Below are 19266 nucleotides of genomic sequence, written 5' to 3' on the forward strand. Positions count from 1 at the left end.
CAAAATTTTTGACATGTAAATTAACAAAGCTGAATATCAAAACACAACAATGTTTATTCTTTGAGTACAAAGTAACACTATGCATCAAATCCTACAATACAAAACATAAAAGGGAACATTGTGCAAACCAAGCAAATACAAAGCCTGACTGACAGGAGGCATTCCAGTGCAATGTGGCTGAACACCCACTATACTTATATTTTAAGTTATTAATTTAATAAAATTCCAACGCTATAAGAGCCATTCCTCACAATTATTAGGCTTTTAAAGCCAGTTTCTGAACATGAATTCACACGACTTCCCAAACATATAAATAACTATATACAAATGAAACCAAAAATCTATTTAGTACTTTTAGGTCTGTGGGAACTTAAGCAAACATTTGTACCCAAAATTTCCCAAACAGCAGTTAAAGGAATCATCAAAGAATCAGAAAGTTTTAGGCTTGTACTGTGTACTTGTACTACTTAGTGTTAAGACAATAAAGACTTTTTCAAGTTGGTTTTTGAGAAAGACCAGCGAAAGTCATTATTTTAGCATCTGACTGGTGCATGAAGTCCTGCAACCTTTCCAGACTAGATTTACTCCTCACTGATCTCCACCATACAATGCAGCTTATTAGAGGATTCCTTAAGACAGCCCTTAGAAAGCTGTTGTTTTAGTGCTTCTGTCCATTTTGGATGTACCAAATACTCCACTGGCTAGTACAAAAACACCTCCCCTGAAGCACATTCATTGCAGCTGTAGTTGCTAAAAGAACTGAGTAACCTTTGTAAAATAGTAGTAGGTATGCATTAATGTAAATCATTCTGTCATATTCATCTTTTTAGGGGGAGGGATGGCATTTCATCAGAAAAATTAAATTAAGGAAAAATAAAAAAACCCAAAACAAACAATGACAACTAATCCAAAAGTAGTGGCAGACTTCTGCTCTCTTGTATATGCTGTGCTAACATCATCACTGCTATTCTGCTGAAGGCTCACCTAGATTAATGATATACAGGACAATAGACAGAAGTTGATAAACGGCTTCATGGGTCGCTTGTGAAACTGAAAGTGCCAGCCAGGACCCATTGCCAATAAATCTACAGCTGTTGACTATTGCTTAAAGATTTTGCTTTATGTATGGAAGTGTCCAAACACACTGAACTAACGCTCTGTAAGAACTACCTGCTCTGAGAGAAACAATCATCCCAGCCATACATACACATTGTCCCTGTAATCCTCTGAACTATAGACTGTTGGCTGCATCTCCATCTAGGAGCCCAGTGTGTTGACGCGTGACATTCTCTGTTTGAGGCTGTACAAGACAGGTTTTGGCAAGCAGTCCCAATAACTAGACAAACGCTCCCTGTGCTGCAGAATGGCCTCCATGCAGAACCTGCAGGAAAGGTACAGGTACGTGTCAGCACAAAATGAAGAAACACTTTTAGCTGTAAGTATAAGATAAGTCCATATTGCACTATATTATTTTTGCTTCTAAACTCACTCACCGAACTAGTGATTTTGGTTGAACGTTGAAAATCAATAGCTCATTGGAGTGAGCCTGCCAAATAAAAACATTTAAATTCAGTAAAAAAGAAACATTTAAATAAATTATGCTTTATGAAAGTTTCATGTATAGCTTACAGCTCTGTGATGAGACAACAGGTTGTTGGCACAACCGCCAAACACAAACACCTCCCCATCAGGACCAGAGCACGCAGTGTGCCACAGCCTGAAATACACGAGCACAATGTCAAAAATTGTCTGCATTCCGCAAGTTCACATAGCATTTTCATCAACACCCAGCCAGCAAATGGGTCATTTCTCTTAAGACTGATTAACAAGCAAATGTTGACGGAGGAGATTATCACCTGGGGCTCTGTGTGTAACTGTGTTTGAAAGGCTTCCACTCGTTTTTGCTTACACTGTACAACCAAGCATCACCTGCAAAAGACACGTGAGATCAGGCATCGTTTTGAGGTGACTGATTATATCCCTCCTCTGGTACCAAGTATCAACTCACTCAGCGTTTCTCTATCTGTGGTGAACCCTCCAAAGAGGAAGATGAGGTCTGATGACACAGGAGTAAAGGAATGCCAAGACCGGCCCACAGGACACTGCTGGGGAACGCTCCTACAGGAAGAATCAGACGGGAGCATTTGAATGTCAGAAAGATAAGCGAGAACTGGATGATAGAGGTACTGTGTTCATATAGACAAGTGGAAAGAAGATCGGATCACTTCTGGCTTATGTCCAATATTGTGCCTGGTTCCCCTGCAGCCATCCTGATTTTAAGAAGATTTTTTTTTATTGTCCTCTCAGATTAACAGCTAAATTGTCAAGTTTAATATGTTGGGATAAACCCCTTCAAGCCATCATGTGGTTTGCTAGTGGAGCCAATTATTCTTCGATAGAATCTGTGTTGAAATTCAGTCTTATTTACACAATTAAATCACACATAAAATGAAAGCTGAGCTGACGAGAATTTCCAAGAAATATCCTGACTCTCAGATGCCAGACACAAACCACAACATGAGCAAAGAAGAACAACACTCACATCTCATGCCACTCCCATGTGTCCAGATCAATGTAGTACAGGTCATTCAGTCGATAGTTCTGTGGACCGATGGAAATTTCTTAGGAAATGGTGTCATGAGGCAGAATTTACCCACATTTGAATTTGCCACATCTGTAAAGCCACAAAACCTGATCAGTTCATGATTATGAAAGAAGAGATTCTTACCTTGTATCTTCCCCCAAACACATAGCCTCTGTTGCCAACTGTGGCACAGGCATGAGCTGCTCTGGGTGATGGTGTGTTCCCCTAAAATAGGCCATACCAACAAAGAGAAGAAGAATCGTATCAAAGATATTTGACAGACTAGTAGGCTGAATAATAGATTAAAAAGGTGGAGGCAGTTTGGCTCCCAGCATGTGTGTAGTGAAATTGGCATGTACTTACCGTGGTGATGGGCTGGCTCCATGTATATGTCTCCAGGTCCAGGATATGGATGTGATTGTTCCAGCCTCGCCCAGGGTTGTCCCACTGAGGAACATTAACACAATGGCATACATTTACATTTTAAGCCAACAAATTTTACACACAAAGTAAATATACCCGATACAAAACAAGTCAACAGGATGCAGCCATTTTTCCTTTTTAAAACCAACTATAAAGGACAATTTATTTCTTCTTTTATCGTGTGAAAAGGATCTTTGTCTACAAACCACAGGAGAGGATGACTCATCGTATTCAAACATTCCCTTGTGAGGTCCCTGTGCAGCGTAGCCATAACCCCCAAAGAATATTAATCTGTGAAAACAATTACAGTTAAAACTCACTTCCATGAAAACAATATGTGATTGCCTTTTTTAATTTTGGGCAGTAACTGTCTAAACTATGGCAAGACATCTCAGAACATTTAGTGTTTATTTCTGCTACTTTGTGGCAAAAAGAATAATTTCTCATTTGAATAATACAATTGCAAACCTAACACATTTCATAATTACCCATGTAATTAAATAGGCAAACACTAACTGTGAATTTTAATATTATAATTTGAGGATCTGTTTATCACACTGATGTTTCACAATAAAATCGAGTTGGGGAACTTTAGTAATTCATCACCTGTTTTTCTGAACCCAGCAGCCTAACTTGTCCTTGGATGAAGGTGGGAGTCCTTTAAGATCAGTCATTTCCTCCCACACAAGGCTGGGAGCTCTCAGGGGCAAACGGTAGATCTAAAAATCATCGCACAGAATAAAGGAGCACAAAGATATTCAGCAGAAACAGATGGCTGGTATACCTCAAGGTCTGATGCGAAAACATTATGCTATCATTTGAAAATAACAGAGAATGTTAGGAAATTTGCTTTATATAACACAAACTGTACCCTGTTTGTATTTCCCCGGGCATGATGACCTCCAAAAAGGTAGAGGACTCCATCAACACAGACCCCACAGCTGCCTGACATAGACGTGTGTAGGTTACCTCCGGCTACATGCTTTGTCCTGTGAATTTGAGAAGTTTGAATATATGTCTATTTTATGTGTAAAATACCTGTAAACTAATTTAGTGCTAATAAGAATAATACAAATTCTCACCATACACCTGACTCCATATTGTATGTCCAGATTTCAGTTCTCGGCAAATACAAGTCCAAGAATCCATGGGTTTGAGCATTCTTGTACAGAGGAGGGATCATATACATATAAATATATGTGGAAACACACATTGTAACAACTACAGTGTAGTTTTAAGACATAACAAAAAAAACCCTTACCTTGTATCCACCCCACACATACATGACATTTCTGTCAACAACTGCTATATGACCACTTCGCTCAGCTGGTGTGTCCAACTCAAAAGATTCAGATGCTTCGGTGTCTAAAGGCTGCTCGTCCTCCACCTCATCATCATCATCCATGTCATCGTTTACCATCCAAGCAAACAGTCTGTCATCTTCGTCTCTATCTGAGTCATTGTCCTCCTGTCTGGCTGGCCCTTCACCAATGTCCTCCTCCATGTCTGCCACCCTGTCAGCCATGTCTCTCTGCTGTCCCTTGTCAAAGTAAGGAGAGAGAGAGAGAAAGCAGATAGATGTGTGATGACTGGGTTGTTTTACTAGCTGATTGGTTTGTCCAGTTATCTAAAAATAAACCAACAGAAAACGAAAGAAAGTTTTTATTTTTATTTTCACTGGTTCAAAGAGAACCAAGTCATAGTTGTATGTCTTCGTATTCTGTGTGTGGATAGTTTTTTTTTTCCCTCCATGTACACCTTCAGCATTTTAGTCCACTTCACTTCGTCAGCTTTAATTCAGCAGCCTGAGGACAGCCACTCAACGTTAGCGTCTCCTTTAGCATGATAACCGTGACCTACTTTGCTAGCTTAAATATTTAGGTGACTGAATAACGCCAGTTATTAGCTTACCTTTTGCATAAGTACTTAAACACGACTATTACACATTCAATTAAAATAATTCGTCAACTCGTAGCATGCAAACCGACAGATGAGTTAACATGATAATGGCTGTTAGCCTCGGGGGGGGGGGGGTGCACTTTACACTGAAAACTCTGAATCAGACGCAGTTAATGTCGTAAAATAACGCACGGCACGTTTGTGACTTAGCTGTCCTTTCTGCTCTTTCAGGCGGAGGGAAGCACAGTCACACCTGCCGCCGATTTACCTTGTCAGACGCTTGTTTTTCCTGTGAATTTCAAAAGCAGTACGCCATTTCTGTGAGGTCATCACAGCAGTCTGGGGGCACGACCGGAAGTGGACGGCTCCTCACATCCGGTATCTCCATAAGGTCGGCATAACAAATCAGAAATTAGGCACATGTAGCCATGTACACACACCCACGAACATACAGTTATTTGCTTTTATTTTTATGTAATTATGTGATTGTTTTAAAAGCGTCAGCTCTATCGTTCTTTTAAAATAAGTCCAAGTCAACCAATATTTGGGTCGAAAACTTTCAAAATAAAGGTCTTCACGCTTCAATAACTTTGCAGCAGAGTTGTTTACCTGCACATACGAACACAATTGAACAAAACCTTCATTGAAGATGGTGTTATAGGTCTTCCGAGCTGATTTTTCAGAGATCTATAAAATTGTGTTTTCAAGGTAGACTTATCATACATACACAAAGATGTCAGAATATTCTAATAATAAAATCTTTATTTTTCATAACTGAGCATACATACAAAGTTAAAAAAAAAAAAAAAAAACACTGAAAAGAGATTGGTCAAAACTCCATTTTAAACATACAGTATAATACAAAGACAATGTACAAAACAAGTAAAAACAAGTTGCACTTGTAAATCCACAGTATTCTTTAGAGCCCCTGAAGTTTGCTGTAATAACAAATTAGATGAGTTAGTGCATTGAAAGTACAAAAGGCTGTACTGAATGACATGAAAAAATTAAATACCACACATCCTACCTGTCCTCAATAGTCCTGTTGGATGGGTAGTACACTTTAAACGTGAAGCCACTTCTTGGGAATGAGCCCTGTCATAATAAAATTACAGACAACATGTCTGAGTGATAGTGATGAGTGATATGAAGTTGTATTGGGGCTATGGTGAGACAAAGGTTCACATTAATCAAATACCAGTTGACAAAACATTTTTATCAGGCTCTGTTCAAAGATAAATGCATGTTTTAATTACATTTATTTTGTTTCATACCGGATTGGCACAGAGGCAGTCTGTGTTGGTGATGCTGAATGGGTCGTATTTGTCTGCAAAGATGATGACATCAGGGACGGGGTACACAGACAGGGAATAATCGTACGCCCAGAAAACAGGACTGACATACAGAGGCAGTGGAGTCAGGTGACCCTGAGATAGGATGGTCTTAACAAACTGGGAAAAGAGCAAAAGATTAGTCATTCATAAAAATTACAGATAGTTTCATGTTGTCTTCAGTCAGAAATTTTACACATTTCGTTAAAATGTTCAGCTGAGACTTAAGTCAGTTTACTAAAATCTTTGCAATAACTATTTTGACACCTCAAAGTGCATGTCTAGCATTTAAACACTGTCATCACACATAAGACCTCAAAATAACACAATTAATAATATTCTAATGTGTTCATAGAGAGAGAAATTTCACTCAAGGATGATAAGGATTATTTTGAAAGGCTGAGACTCACATGGTTGGGAATGTCAAGATTGTTATTAGGCAACCGCACGCAGTTCCTGCACATCTTGTTGACAAGGTCTTCCCTGATAATGACGATCTCCTGGGTGCAGTACTGGATCCTGACAGGAAAACATGACATGACAAAGTTCAGTTTTACAGTAAATTTCTGTCACAAGTAATGTTCATAAGTAATTGAAGCCACATGTTGCTTTCACCTGCACGGGTTAGTTGTGAAAACGGAAAATGGCACCTTCTGTCTAAACTCCGCAGTGATGTGGTCTGCCAGGGGAGGCCTGGGGGGAACATTTATCCACATCAGTGCAAATTACTGGATACCAATCAAATATTTATGTCAAAATTGACATGTCTCTGTTTACCTTGGCAGGATGGTTCCTGGGCCTGGATCCTCAGGACCAGGGACAAACACAAAGCGACTACTGTGGGTTTGAAATGACAAAATTACGTTAAGTCATGTGCAAACATGTCCAAAACATGTGGAAATTAGAATAGTTGAGAAGGAACCAGAGAGGACCAGCGCAACAATGTTGTCATACCCTACCTGCTATGAATGCTGGGGTATGCACATATTGTGTCAGCAAGAGCCTTCAGTGACTCTAAAAGGGAAAAATTATTCAGATTCAGTCCTGCAGACATTTATTTCTTAACAAAGAGATCTTTAGATGTAGAATAGATTATCAATGACTACAATGGTTTTACCTTTGAGCGATTTGATCTGTGTCTTTCCATATGGTGTAGCCGAGAAGTTTCCACAAAAAATAAAACAGGTGGGGGGCATCGCGGCATAACCTGAGAGGGCAAAAACAACAAACTTAATGATACTGCTGTCTCACTGGTGTCCTTCAAGGTTTAAGACTACAATGCATTACCAGACCTGAAAACATGATATTGAGCTTTTCCATCACTTCAACATTGTCCAGCCACACATCAGAAACAATGATGAACATGGCGTCATCATTCTCCTCCTCTAGCTGCTTCAGCTTGACAGAAGCCTTCACTGAAGTGTTGGATGGACCACCAAAGAAGTTCATGTTGCCATAATATGCCCTGGAAATGAAGCAAGGACCATGTTGTGATGGAACAGGAACTAGATGGTCAAAACTAAGTTCAGTAAAATGTAACTTAACTAAGCTTATACCTTAGTAGAATATATTCTTTTAATTAAGTTGATGAGGTTATAAAGATCGCTACATAGGCAGGTAACTTTTTTAACTTGCAAGTCCACCTAAAACATTTCTACAAATCTGTTCACCTTGTGGCCGATGATGGTTCTGTGGGGGGAAAACCAAACCCATTGACGTGGAAAATTGAATCCTCGTACCAGCCTACAGCACAAAACAAACATTTACCTCTAATAATAGATTATTTTAATCTTAGCACAGATTTGTCAAAACTGCAGGTATCTTACCTTCTGCCAGTACAAAGCAAGATTCTGTGTACAGGCCATTATGAAACTGGTGAGAATGTTGTTAAGAAATACATCTATTCTAAGAACATAGACTTATTGTGAAATATAATCACTTTTTGCTGCAGGCTCTGCCAAACAGATTAAAGGATATTGCTTTTGACATATCCAGTTGTACGGTTCCACTTGGATCTTCCAGGTAGAATTTACCCTAAAGAATTGTTAAGAAAAAGTTAGAAGCTATATCAAATTAAACAAATATCAGAAAGTGCTTAAATCCACAATTTCAAGAAAAAAGTCAAACTTCTTCAGTGGAAACTTCCCCATAAAAATTGATGTATGCAAACTAATCTGTGTCACTAAATCACCTCTTTCAGCTGCGTGATCATTCCAAGTACTATCACCTCTCCAAGTTTAGCTGTGCTACCAAGCAATGCTTCAATCGTCTTCAGCTAAAAGGGAAAATAAAATGGTCTTAGTAAAATGAAAGAGTAAACTGTTTTAACTTTAAGCTCAAAATTAATGGTTTATGGTTAAGGTTAAGGTTTCAGACCTGAAATTTGTTTTGGCCCTCTTCAACAGCAACTCCTATTGCAGGTGGAGTGAATAGCTCATGCCGATGTGTACGCTGCAAAAAAAATATGTTGTAATTACAGTAAACACTACTACACAAACTTAAACCTCCAATGAGTGTGGCCAATGAAGCCAGTCATACTGACCTGCTGTAAGATTGTGTAGCGCTCCCTGAAGAGTTCAGCTTTGTCTCTGGCCAACCCACACAGACTAGGGACTGGATGTCTAGTCATGCTGATGCTGAATAAAAAGGCCAACATAACAGCTATTAAAACTCCCTACAAACACAGCACATAAGGTCTGCAGAAGGTTTCAACCTATACAGCAGCATTAAATATTTTAAAATATACGTTAGCGCAAAAGAGAAAGAAACTGGCCCTTCACTTACGGTAGAAATTTCTTTCGCTCCACACTGTAAATGTATCTGGGCACATCGAAGGCTCCAATGATGTTGAAACCATTATCTCTGGAAGAGAGTTGAATGGCTCAACTAAGATTTTCTTTATGGCACAATAAAGCTGATTATACAGTAAAAACATATTATGAATTGACTGGTAAAAATCATCAAATGATTACATTATTACAACATCGTATACATTACTCAAAACAAAATAGTTTTTAAAGAAATAAAAACTGAGGAAAACACAAGAAACTTGACAGTTGCAGTCCCACTGACATGGTTTCATTTGAAGTCTGCGCACAGTCCTGCACAGCGCTTTCCACCACAGACAGCTCTATCATACTGGAGGACACTGGAGGAAAACGTCAGACACAGACACATGTAAATGTACAGCTGATTGTACATTAAACACACTGTGACCTGCACAAAGAGACTGTACTGTACGTACATGGCTGCTTTTCCACCGCATCCAAGACTCTTTCAATAACATCATCCAGTTCTGAGGGACTGACTGACTCCAGCACTTCAACAAGGTATCTGCTGGCTTCACTGGAGCACAAAGGGAAAAAGAAACAGCCTTGTTATTGTTTCTTCATTTTAACTATACTGTACTATAGTATACAACCAGAAAAATGTATATTTTCTCAAATCAACTTATGCATGTGCTTATGTACCTGTTCCACTGACAAATTTCACAAGCTATATCTGGTTCATGAAATTTTTATGTTAATTTATTTTTGATTCTCATACTGTTACTTTTACTTCTATTTCTACATTGTGATATTGCTAGTTAGGACTAATAACACATCTAAATAAATCTTCTTCTCCTGATCAGTGCAAAGAACTGACGGTGAAGTGAGGTGAAAACGCTGAAAAATAATTATTGATTAAATCAGTGAATGCAGGTGGATCCTACTTTAAAGAGAAGTTGACAGGAGTTGAAGAAACAGTTCAATTGTAACTATTTTAATGTGCAACCTATATATGTTAATATATAGTCTTCACTGGAGCACAAAACCATACCGGAGCTTGAAAACCTGCTTGTGTTATAATTTATTTCCTGCTGGTACAAATTTAAGCAGAAAGTATTTATTCATGCCACTGAGTAAACAAATATATTTAGTTAACACATAACGCAGAGTGATAATAATTTTACTGAAAAAAATCACAACGTTAAAGCGCAACTTTTTTTTACATACGGTCTCAAGATGAGTCCCCGCATTTTGAAGCCAGACGACACTTTTGTCTTGATTTTTCGCGCGACATCCATGTTTGTTTCAGTCGCCCTGTCCAGCTCAAGCTTTGGCGCTAAATGTCAACTTCCGCATGTGTTTCGTCACTTCCGCCGAAGAGTCGGCAGTTGGTCACGTTCAAAGGAAGTTTTGTAACGAGACTCAAAATTAGGTTGGTGATTTCATAAGAAAATAATAAATAAATAAATAACTTAATCAATGAATAAAATAAATCAAAATCAACAAGCCACAAAAGTAAAACGTGTGAACCAATGCGCATTGCATGCTTTTTTAAGGCAAGCCTTCTTTTGTTCTCGGGGGTGGAAATAGATTTTGAATAGATTTTTCTATTATTTAATGCAAAATTTAGCTACTAAGTTTACTGACATTAATTCATACTGCAGTGTTAACCCTAGCCATTTCACTTCAAATTAATATTAAACTTGTTATATGAAAGACTTAGCAGCTAAGATTAAAGATAGTCTCATTATAATATTTTACTTTGCACTTAAAGGAAACTATATATATATGGTGGACATGAAATCATTACTGGCAAAATCTATTCCATGATGTAGTCAAAAGTGTACTAACCCTTCATAGCCAAACCAAACAACCTTTTTGACACATTTAACAGCTGATGCAAACGATATTTTTTCCTGTATAATATAGACATTTAATAGCAAAAGCTACTGACATCATTTTTCACATACCATTCAGTTTCACTTCAGGATGTTGTGGTATATTTTGGTAAATGTTCCTTGAATGTAACTTACCTGTCTTTTTTTTTAAATTCTTATTATTTCTTATCAATATTGCATTTGTGATGGGGTCTGCATTTGTAGCTAATGTTTACTTTACTTTTCTGTTATAGTTGCTAATGTTGAATAGATTTCAACATTGTTAGTTGCAATGAAAAAAAAAGTAATGGCCAAACTTAGCAATTAAAAAAATATATATTTAGAATTTCAAAAGGAATTTACTTTGAGTTCAAAGTTTAAAAAACTAAAAATTAACTGTATGTTTTTTTATGGTTTAAAGCATAAAGCCATTTATCAGACTGTATTTACATAGTTATTATTTAACACATTGCTTTGACATCACACCCTAGTGCTCAGTGAGGGTTTTTATTTTGAAAAACGGGGAGGAGCGGAAGCGCGTCCTGCCTTACAGCTGTCAGGACGGACCTACATGAACACAGGAACGACGGACGAAAGCTGTCTTTATGTCACGTCAAAAACATGTTGTTGTTCTCCACAACATGAGAAAACCCCGCAAGGCCGCCTGAAAGTGCTACTAGCTTTGTGAGTATGTTTAAAAAAAAACACAATGTGAAATCTTTCTGTGTTCAGCTGCTGTTTGTTGTCAGTAGCAGCATGTAACCAAACGTTACATCAGACGCTACACATCTTACTAACAATAACTTAGGAATCACATTTAGTCTTTTTTTTATTTTTATTTTTATTTTTTAAATCTCCAACAACATGTTTTTCTGATGTCAGGGCTCTCCTCGGATTATATCCTTTAACAGTATCTGACGACGCGGGTGACATTTTTTCGTCAGATTCTTATTATTTACAGCTCGGATGTTTCCTTTCATGACAGCCAGCCATGGACCCGGCGTTTGAGAGCCACTGCCTGGAGCTGGTGGCCCGGGAGAGGAGCGGACACACGGCGGTGGTGGAGGAGAACCTGCTGTATGTCTGGGGCGGTTACATGGTGAGAAACAAATAAACAACAAACCCTCTCTCTGTTCAGTTCAACATAACACCAAGCAAATCATGAATGCGCGGTTCTTGAAGGAACATTACAAGCACTTCTTTTGCTTACATAAGACAGATTAATGCTGCACAAATTTATCTAATTCTAAAACACACTTTTTATTCTCTACAGTCAATAGCTGATGATGAAGTTTTCCTACCCAATGATGAAATCTGGGCATACGATTTGCAACAAGGTGTATGGTAAGAACATTAAATTAATTAAATTAAATATTTCTGCCTGTCAAAACAGAGCAAATAAGTAACAAGTAACAAATAGGCACCTTTACGTGTGACATTCAGTCTCTTCTTTCAGACCCACAAACAAATGCAGTGTAACATGTTCACTTGCTTGGAGTGTTTTGCTGTTACCCATGTCATGATCTGAGTCGTATATCCACATTTTTTTTCCTAAAGGCAAGTATTTCACATGTCAGGGGAAGTCCCTCCCTCCATGTCTGGGACCTGCAGCTGCTCCCTGAATGGATGCATGTACATATTTGGAGGTTGCGATGACAATGGACAGACCAATCAGGTAAGGCTGATGAGTTGTGCACCGCACAGCTTATGAAAACTTAAAAGTGATCAGTACTTTCCTTCCAACAGATCCACTGTGTGAACCTGACAGACGGTAAATACACGTGGAAGAAGATCGTGCATGCGATGGGTTCTGCTCCCTCACCTCGGGACAAACTGTCCTGCTGGGTTTATAAAGGACGGTAAGCTCTGTGAGGATGTTAATGAGTGAGAATTTCTACAGACTGCTGCTCTACAGTACTACCACTCCATAATTATTACATGTTAATGCTCAGTTAGTGTTTGTAGCTATAGTCCAATATTTTTTCTTTTAACTATTGAATATGCATTGTGTCCATGTCTTGGCTCACTTCTTAAATTATGTATTCTACATTATTCTTTATTACACATATGCATAGTTGTGAACATGACAGTAATTGTGGGTGACTTTCTTATTTATAACCCAGGATAATCTACTTTGGAGGATACGGTCACAAACTACTGACTGATGTTGATAGTAGGAAGAGAAGTTTCGTTGTGGATGAAGCTACATGGGTAACATTTTTTTAATTTTGTTTCTGAAATGTGTCAGTCCTGAAAGAGATATATCAGAATCTGGTCAACAAATATTGCTTATTGCATTACAAACTGTAGAACCCACTTTCTTTGCCAATACATAGCTATGCCATTGCTTTCAGATGGAGGACGTCTTCTGGGGATGGAACAATGAGGTTCATGTCTTTGACCCCATGAAAGCCAGTTGGAATGAACCACAAACCCATGTAATGTAACAAACAATGTATACACAAAAACGAAATTAGTTGCATTTAAAGTAATTAGTATTAGAAAGGTGCCAAAATACATTGATTGTGACAGTGGTTGTGTTCAGGGTCGTGCTCCAGCCCCAAGGGCTGCCCACGCCAGTGCCACACTTGGCTGCAGAGGATATGTTTGTGGAGGCAGGGTCATGGTGAGAACACGACATGCTGCTGAGCTCTTCTCTATATAAGGCTACATAAGTCTACCACATGTAATTTATCCCCCTCCTTTTTTTCAATGTAGGAATCCAGGACGAGTGACATTCACTGTCTCAATTTTGAGTCATGGACTTGGTCCGAAATGTAAGAATTGAAGAGAAATTGTTTTGTGTGATTTTTTTGTTTTATATAGTAGACTGCAAGGAGAAATTGAAAAAAAAAATATATGTATTTTCCGTATTTGGTATTATGTTTAATTTCCAAGATTGTCTTTGACTGTGTGAAAAATGTATCTTGTAGAATCCCTGTGTCGACCAATCCTGTGGGCAGATCGTGGCACACACTTACAGCGGTATCAGACACCTCCTTGTTCCTGTTTGGAGGTCTCAGTGTAGATTGCAAGCCAATGAGTAAGAAAGGCAAAAACTTACTAATTACATTTATTTATAATTTTTTTCCCCCTTCAATTTATACTTATTTCTTTCATAATGAATTTTCATTAAATATAAATCCAGGTGATGGGTGGCTTCTTGATGTCGAAACAAAGCAATGGCGAGAAGTGGAACATCCCTACAAGAACAAGCCAAGGTAGCACTTGATCAATATTATGCATGTATGAAAAACCCTGCAGTATCTTGTATATTTATTTAACAGATGTTAAGCTTGTTTTCTGTAAGAATATGAGCACATTTTAAATTGGGAGTCTTTTCACTTCTCTCCTCCTCAAGGTTGTGGCACACGGCGTGTCCAGGAAAAGACTCTGATGTTATTGTGTTTGGTGGAAGTTGCGACTACATTCTCCTAGTAGACACTGTAAGTGCCACAGACTGAAATTGAAAAATAAGAAATGAAAAAAAAAAAAAAAACACACTTTGGTGTCACTTTGGTACAGACCTTTGGAAATTGTCTTTTCTAAATTAAAAGTCTATGTCTGTATCAATGTGAACTCCAAAACTACGAGAAACCAAATATATGTTTTGAATCAAAATTTGAGCAGGGTGCACTCAAAAACTAGGCCCACCCTTGTAACGACATCATACCAGACATTTTTAAAATGCATGGTTGTAAAAGAAGGTACTGTGTGCTAACAATATAGTTTTCTGAAAAATAAGTTAAACATTTTCAAAGACCTTTGCTCAACTCACATCTTTTTCTACAGGGTCACTGCAATGACGCACTTGTTTTCCAGATGCAACCATATCCACTATTCAGGTATGAATCTTTCTATATTATCTTTCACAAGAATTTTTAGAAAAAGTGCAGCAGAAATATTATACGTATTATTTTTATGCAGCAAGAGGCATTTATTCAATACCATCTCTGGTTGAAATAGAACTATCTGCTGTTGAAAAGGTATCTTTCTTTGTAGAGAATGTTGTATTTACTTATACTTACTTTTTATTAACTTCAGAGCCGTTTTCCAAAAATAGAAGTAAGAAAAGTAAAGACTTTTTATCTTCTGACAGGCTTTGTGAGGATTACATTGCCAAGAATGTGAGAAACAATGAGAGGCTCCGAAAGCAGCTTCACTTTCTGCCTCCTAAACTTCTCAGAGCAGTACAGCGGAGGATGACTTTCTACAGGCCGTCAAAGAAGAAGCAGTCTTAAATATCTGAATACCAAGTACATTGCAATATCATGCAATTTTTTACAGTACTGTACTCCTCTCAGTGTGAGGATCATTTTATTTTAAATACGTGGTTCAGAATATTTTATGCTGTCATAGTTTATTATTTAATTTTTTGCAGAACTCATTTTAATTTTTGTACACTCTGCCTCAAAACTCTGAAAAAAAGATCCTGTGATGATGACAGAGAAGATGATTAAATATAAAGTATGTAAGTATATAAAGTAAGAAGTGTTTAACTGATGTGAATTAAGTCAACTCTGAAACTTCTGAAACTTAAACACACACAGTATTCACATTATCAAAATTAAAGCTTGTCAATTTTTATTTGCAAAAAAAAAAAAAATTACAAAATTATAAATTTTTTATGCAGCTTTCCTTAAACAGAGTAGTGCAGTGTGTTGACAGAGAGTGTGCCTGACTTCTCAAAAATGTGTGCACGTTCATGTCCAAAACTCCTCTTTCCTACCGCTAAGTGGCACCATGTGTTTGAATGTGTCTGAGTCCTCAGCAATAACACAGCTGGGCTAAGCAGAACCTCGCTGAAATCTCTCTGTGGCCACACATTCCTCTTTCATAAGGGTGGAGAAGTACAGGAACTTTTGAAACCTCAAATAAAAAACCCCAAACTCATACCTTTGCACGATTGCCACTAATGGAAAACTATACACTGTGTGCACCAAACTGGTGGAAAATGTTATCTTTGAATATAGCGAGTCACGAGGCTTTAAGAATGTGCTTTTACTGCTCAATTTGTTGTGCAAGAGAAATGGCTGTGCTCTCTCCACAAATCAACATAAGTTACAGTTAAGAGACACATGCTCTGTGGGAGCCCAGCAGGACTGAGAGAGTGGCAGCGGATAACAAACCAAGAAGGCCTCTGACAGTAAATGGCTTCGGTCTCTGACACAAAAACTTCCTGACATTGGGCCAATCTGGTGTTAGAACATCACTGCACCATATTGTCTTAAGTAACACTTGTGTAAATGCAGTGCAGCTGTTTCGGTTCATCAACCAATATCCTCTGCAAACAGCTCTATCCCATGCAGACAACTCAGAGGTGTCTTTGCTGCACTTGCCTCTACTGGGGGTCAACTAAACTCTTTCTCAATTGTGTCCATCAGCTCCATTTCTGATCCATCGTACAGGATGGCCGGCATGGTGAGAGAGGAGCCATGACAGCTCCCAAAAGCCCTGGGGGAGCATAAACAAGATGCGAATGAAAACAGGAAAGCAACATGTACTTGCATTCTCATGTGTTATCTCCCCACCAGGTAGCTGTTGTTTTTGACTAAACCAAACCACAACAGCGAAAGTCACCTGATTCATATCCACATGCTATGTTGCATAAATAGGCTTTAGTTGGACTTTGCACATATATTTGTACCAACAAATAAGCAACAGCAAAAACGAATCCTTATTTGTTGTGTGCAACTTGCAGACGTCTGACTAATTTGATCTGCACTGAGAACAAGGGGTTAGTATTTCGATCCCTTGAAGGTGAATTTGATCTGGCTCAGTTCGGCTTTTACTACTCCGCCGAGCTCAAATCAATTATTTATTAGTTTTCTACTTACGGTTGTTTTGCTGGTGTGGGAACAGCTTCCAGCAAAGCCCCTCTGGTCGGACAGCCATGTGAGGAGAACTGCCAAAACCCAAGAGAGGAGAGAAAGCACATCATGTGTTCTCAGATCAGCTCGCCAGTTCTCAAGGATCAGGATAAGATCACACTGCAGTAAAAACACACAGCTGCCTTGATAATGTTAGCAACAAAGGCAGTAGAAAAACTCCTTACATTGTGTTGACTGGGGCACACAGGTGTGTGTTTCTTAAAGTGTGTGACAGCATGTTTGCGCCTCTTGTTTACATCTCCGGACCCGCCGTGTGAGCCACGTGGCTCCTCGGCTCTTCCCGGCGCTCCGGGCCGAGCAGCCGAGTCCTCCTCGGCGTCACCGCGGCTGAAGTGGCACAGTCCGTAAGTTTTAGATTTAATAAAAGACTTTTTCTTTCCAGAGACGCTCTTTGTCTCCTCATAATCTTTCACCCCCTCACCCTCCTCCCCGGAAAAGTCAGAGTCGTGCCCATCGCTGTGGAACTCCGGTTGCGCACGGTTGCGCACGTTGCGCAAAATTGCGTGGATGTTGAGAGGCTTGAATGGACGAGAGTCCTGTTTGGGTGAAGTGACACCGACAGAGGTTTTGGTCACGTTTACCTCGCTGACACACGCAGGCGCAACTTTCTTCTTGCTCGGACAGCTGCCCATGTCCGGTTACTTTTCCAAACCTAAGTCCAAAGTCCCATTTCCAAAAAAATCCTCCTTCAGGCACCGTAAGAATAAATATTAACCAAGAAAGACTTGATGCTCGGCAGTTTTCATGGTCAGACTCCAATTAGGCCAAAGGGTGTAACGCAGTTGGCTCGCTAAAATAGAGCATATTCCCTGTCCACAGACCGGAGTCAGGGCCGATGGCTGTGAACTTTGGAGCGACTCCTCGTCGGAGGAGAGGCAGAGGATCTGTTACATAACAGCAGTTTAACTCAGGAGGAAACTCCGCCTTCTTGTAGTTGGACTCAAACACAACACGGCTTCTATACTTCCACCATCAACATCAACTCAGCGGAAACAAGTCACAGCTTTACTTTAGTTGCTACACCTCCGCCTGTAGATTCCAGTTTGGGCAGAAAATGCAGTTTTTCTTCTCTTTTGATGAAAGATGATGATCTTACACGGTGCTACGTTGAAACACTGGCTGCCATGATAAAGGGATTACATAAGAGTGGAGACGGTTTGAAGCTGAAGAGGCTAATAGGAGCAGTTAACCTGATTTATTTGTATCACATCAGCAGCAGTCACCGGCCTATTGCTTGTCTGTGTTCAGCTAATAGATTTTATTGAGCCAAGTGAGGTCAAGAGTGAGTGAGTTCCTGTCCTCCTGCCGGGCCCAGGAGGCCCCCAGCTCACCGACCCCCCCCCCCCCCCACACACACACACACACACTGACCGATTGAGACAGAAGCAGTGAGCCATATGAGACAAGGGGGCATTCCTTTCCAACAGCTTGGGCTTCCCAGAGATTCTTCAAAAAGCTTTTGTCTAGTTCACTCACACATTGGAAAGACAAAGTGGTGACATCTCTGAGCCCAGAGCTGTCCAACAAGAACAAGAGCCCCCCGCCCTCCGAAGATGTTTGCTGTCTTTCATTAAATTCCTCTTCCTCTCTTTCCTTGCTGGTGTGCGTGTGTGTGTGTGTGTGTGTGTGTGCCTGCCAGACGGCTGTGCAACCTGTTCTCTCTGGAGGATGACCAAGTCAAAGACACCTGCTGTTTAAGCAACTGGCATCCCCCCCCCCCCCCCCCCCCCCCCCCAACTGTGAGTGTGAGAAGATAAAAACAGCCTGAAAATCCCAGATGTCTCACTGGGGAAAGACCAGCTTTACCCTTGTGAACATAAGCAAAAATGTTGGATATGTTCATCACGTGTAGAAAGACCATTCCTCCTTCACGTGTATTTTACTTAAACAGAAACATATTCATGTGCCATCACCATCATGATTAGCTCCTACTAACTCTCCAAAGGTACAAATTTTCCTTAGAGGTAAAGGAGCTTAAGAGAAAAACCTCAAGTTCATCCTGACTGTGCAGCAGCTGCTTTGTTGTGTCTCCACAAGTCCAAAAACCAAAAGTACACAAACATGCTGACCTGTCAACTTCTCATAGAGCTTTGTTTGTATTGTTTGCAGCCCTGATTTCTGTTATTCTCTGCCTCCACCAGTGTATCATTAAAAAGATCAGACAGGCACATCTGGAGAGGAACTCAACAACATCCAGATGAGGGGGAGGATCTGCCGCAAGACTGGGGCCACAGCCCAGCTCTCTACATAACTGTGGTTTGTCTGGCTTCTCCCTCCTTCAAGAATATTCTTCTTCCACGGGCAAAGACTTGACAGATAGGTTCTGTTCTTGTTCCTGCACATTTTTATATCGTACATTAGGTCCAACAGAAGCCTGCGTCAAATAGTTTGCTGTGCAATAAGTGCTATGAGTTTGCTTTCTGTCCTATTGATACTTTTGTTTCCTCTCAACAGGAGGTGAACATGTGTGAGAAATTGTAATTGTTATGACTC

General features: G+C 39.5%; 4 protein-coding genes across 6 annotated transcripts; 1 reads left to right on the forward strand and 3 right to left on the reverse strand.

The window, feature by feature from the left end:
* Positions 1 to 36: 36 nt before the first annotated feature.
* Positions 37 to 5249, reverse strand: klhdc2 (kelch domain containing 2). 2 transcript variants are annotated; one of them, XM_029493610.1, is made up of 14 exons: positions 5175 to 5249; positions 4269 to 4547; positions 4090 to 4169; positions 3879 to 3996; positions 3614 to 3726; positions 3214 to 3298; positions 2948 to 3031; positions 2729 to 2809; positions 2543 to 2601; positions 2009 to 2118; positions 1857 to 1929; positions 1630 to 1717; positions 1494 to 1546; positions 37 to 1381 (listed from the first exon to the last, which is right to left on the reverse strand). In XM_029493610.1, exons 2-14 carry the CDS (start codon positions 4530 to 4532, stop codon positions 1258 to 1260), a joined length of 1332 nt encoding a protein of 443 aa, XP_029349470.1. In that variant the 5' UTR covers positions 4533 to 4547; positions 5175 to 5249; the 3' UTR covers positions 37 to 1257. The 2 variants fall into 2 exon arrangements, with proteins under 2 accessions (XP_029349470.1, XP_029349471.1); XM_029493611.1 differs by having other exon boundaries at positions 4269 to 4541; positions 5175 to 5235.
* A 461-nt stretch (positions 5250 to 5710) lies between these two features.
* Positions 5711 to 10329, reverse strand: pole2 (polymerase (DNA directed), epsilon 2). The gene is made up of 19 exons (XM_029494028.1): positions 10233 to 10329; positions 9482 to 9582; positions 9310 to 9385; positions 9022 to 9099; positions 8780 to 8873; positions 8614 to 8688; positions 8429 to 8512; positions 8215 to 8271; positions 8064 to 8112; positions 7908 to 7980; positions 7530 to 7702; positions 7355 to 7444; positions 7197 to 7251; positions 7015 to 7074; positions 6853 to 6930; positions 6648 to 6756; positions 6181 to 6357; positions 5934 to 6001; positions 5711 to 5844 (listed from the first exon to the last, which is right to left on the reverse strand). The coding sequence occupies exons 1-19, from the start codon at positions 10301 to 10303 to the stop codon at positions 5826 to 5828; spliced, it is 1587 nt and encodes a 528-aa protein (XP_029349888.1). The 5' UTR covers positions 10304 to 10329; the 3' UTR covers positions 5711 to 5825.
* A 1096-nt stretch (positions 10330 to 11425) lies between these two features.
* On the forward strand, positions 11426 to 15781 carry LOC115035791 (kelch domain-containing protein 1). Of its 2 annotated transcripts, none has more exons than XM_029493797.1 (14): positions 11426 to 11566; positions 11868 to 11981; positions 12156 to 12226; positions 12440 to 12557; positions 12629 to 12741; positions 13006 to 13093; positions 13237 to 13320; positions 13428 to 13508; positions 13601 to 13659; positions 13816 to 13925; positions 14031 to 14103; positions 14244 to 14328; positions 14675 to 14727; positions 14982 to 15781. In XM_029493797.1, the coding sequence occupies exons 2-14, from the start codon at positions 11874 to 11876 to the stop codon at positions 15121 to 15123; spliced, it is 1185 nt and encodes a 394-aa protein (XP_029349657.1). In that variant the 5' UTR covers positions 11426 to 11566; positions 11868 to 11873; the 3' UTR covers positions 15124 to 15781. The 2 variants fall into 2 exon arrangements, with proteins under 2 accessions (XP_029349657.1, XP_029349658.1); XM_029493798.1 differs by having other exon boundaries at positions 11443 to 11566; positions 11872 to 11981.
* On the reverse strand, positions 15450 to 17633 carry LOC115035793 (uncharacterized). The gene is made up of 3 exons (XM_029493799.1): positions 16938 to 17633; positions 16720 to 16787; positions 15450 to 16336 (listed from the first exon to the last, which is right to left on the reverse strand). Exons 1-3 carry the CDS (start codon positions 17403 to 17405, stop codon positions 16234 to 16236), a joined length of 639 nt encoding a protein of 212 aa, XP_029349659.1. The 5' UTR covers positions 17406 to 17633; the 3' UTR covers positions 15450 to 16233.
* Between the last annotated feature and the right edge of the window lie 1633 nt (positions 17634 to 19266).

The sequence above is a fragment of the Echeneis naucrates genome, chromosome 22 (genome assembly GCF_900963305.1).
Source record: "Echeneis naucrates chromosome 22, fEcheNa1.1, whole genome shotgun sequence".
NCBI lineage: Eukaryota > Metazoa > Chordata > Actinopteri > Carangiformes > Echeneidae > Echeneis > Echeneis naucrates.

What these genes read in the sequence shown, in the direction of transcription:
- klhdc2 (XM_029493610.1), bottom strand. Translation starts at nt 4,532, where the DNA reads ATGGCTGACAGGGTGGCAGACATGGAGGAGGACATTGGTGAAGGGCCA. An exon ending in TGTTTGGGGGAAGATACAAG is followed by an intron (nt 2,602 to 2,728) that starts GTAAGAATCTCT and finishes ATCGGTCCACAG; the next exon opens with AACTATCGACTGAATGACCT. An exon ending in CAACCAAAATCACTAGTTCG is followed by an intron (nt 1,382 to 1,493) that starts GTGAGTGAGTTT and finishes CCTTTCCTGCAG; the next exon opens with GTTCTGCATGGAGGCCATTC.
- LOC115035793 (XM_029493799.1), bottom strand. Translation starts at nt 17,405, where the DNA reads ATGGGCAGCTGTCCGAGCAAGAAGAAAGTTGCGCCTGCGTGTGTCAGC. An exon ending in TGTGCCCCAGTCAACACAAT is followed by an intron (nt 16,788 to 16,937) that starts GTAAGGAGTTTT and finishes GGGTTTTGGCAG; the next exon opens with TTCTCCTCACATGGCTGTCC. An exon ending in CCCACACCAGCAAAACAACC is followed by an intron (nt 16,337 to 16,719) that starts GTAAGTAGAAAA and finishes ATGCTCCCCCAG; the next exon opens with GGCTTTTGGGAGCTGTCATG.
- pole2 (XM_029494028.1), bottom strand. Translation starts at nt 10,303, where the DNA reads ATGGATGTCGCGCGAAAAATCAAGACAAAAGTGTCGTCTGGCTTCAAA. An exon ending in GAGCGAAAGAAATTTCTACC is followed by an intron (nt 8,874 to 9,021) that starts GTAAGTGAAGGG and finishes CTTTTTATTCAG; the next exon opens with CATCAGCATGACTAGACATC. An exon ending in AACTGGATATGTCAAAAGCA is followed by an intron (nt 8,113 to 8,214) that starts ATATCCTTTAAT and finishes CAACATTCTCAC; the next exon opens with CAGTTTCATAATGGCCTGTA.
- LOC115035791 (XM_029493797.1), top strand. Translation starts at nt 11,874, where the DNA reads ATGGACCCGGCGTTTGAGAGCCACTGCCTGGAGCTGGTGGCCCGGGAG. An exon ending in TGCTGGGTTTATAAAGGACG is followed by an intron (nt 12,742 to 13,005) that starts GTAAGCTCTGTG and finishes TTTATAACCCAG; the next exon opens with GATAATCTACTTTGGAGGAT. An exon ending in TCATGGACTTGGTCCGAAAT is followed by an intron (nt 13,660 to 13,815) that starts GTAAGAATTGAA and finishes TGTATCTTGTAG; the next exon opens with AATCCCTGTGTCGACCAATC.